General features: G+C 32.9%; 1 protein-coding gene across 1 annotated transcript in view; it reads right to left on the reverse strand.

Moving 5' to 3' along the window:
- LGSN (lengsin, lens protein with glutamine synthetase domain) overlaps positions 1-276 on the reverse strand; it is a 21,989-nt gene extending 21,713 nt beyond the window's left edge. The window contains exon 1 of the mRNA XM_032215162.1: positions 250-276. Within this exon, the coding sequence (XP_032071053.1) occupies positions 250-276 (27 nt within the window). The remainder of the gene's footprint in view (positions 1-249) is intronic.
- Between the last annotated feature and the right edge of the window lie 435 nt (positions 277-711).

Here is a 711-nt window from a genome sequence, read left to right on the forward strand (position 1 = left end):
GGATCTATGGGATGTTAAGAAAGCAATCTTCAAGTATATTGTCAACTGGTAGGGAAAAATTGTTATAAATACATATTATTAGTAACAGTTATGAGATCATATAATTGTGAATGTATATATGAAATTGATAAAATAAAAAAAATTAATAATAATAAAAAAAATAAAATAAACATATTCCATCTTTGTGAAGTACTAACACTCAAGAGAGGAGATAAGAAAAATATTTCTCCTGGTCATTTTTTTTCCTACCTGATAGCTGAAGGTGTCTTTCTCCATTTTCTACACGTACACATTTTGATTGCATCCCTCTGTGACTTCAGCTGGGAAAGTGTCCCCAGAATTTATAGATGTGCCTGTAATGAAGATGAGTTAGCACAGAATTTCTGACAGTTTCCCTCTTTTTGAAGGCTCTGCTAATAATGAATCTGGGATGAGGAGGGAAAGAGCTCTTAAATAAACACATAAATAAGTCTCATGAGTGTAAATTTCTAGAATTGTTTGGAAATAGTCACCTGATAAATGATTGGCAAACAACTACAGGAAACACAAAACATTTGCTTCACTTTTTTCTTCTCAGCAAGACGGTGGAATTCTCTTGCTTTCTTCTGAAACGCAACACATTGTTTGAAAGGTGATAATAAAATGCTGTTGAACCCAGTATTACAACAACTGTAACAAAAAAAAACATGGTCACAGAAAGAGGGCAGCTTC

This window comes from Thamnophis elegans, chromosome 4 (genome assembly GCF_009769535.1).
Source record: "Thamnophis elegans isolate rThaEle1 chromosome 4, rThaEle1.pri, whole genome shotgun sequence".
In the NCBI taxonomy this organism is placed as follows: Eukaryota; Metazoa; Chordata; class Lepidosauria; order Squamata; family Colubridae; genus Thamnophis; species Thamnophis elegans.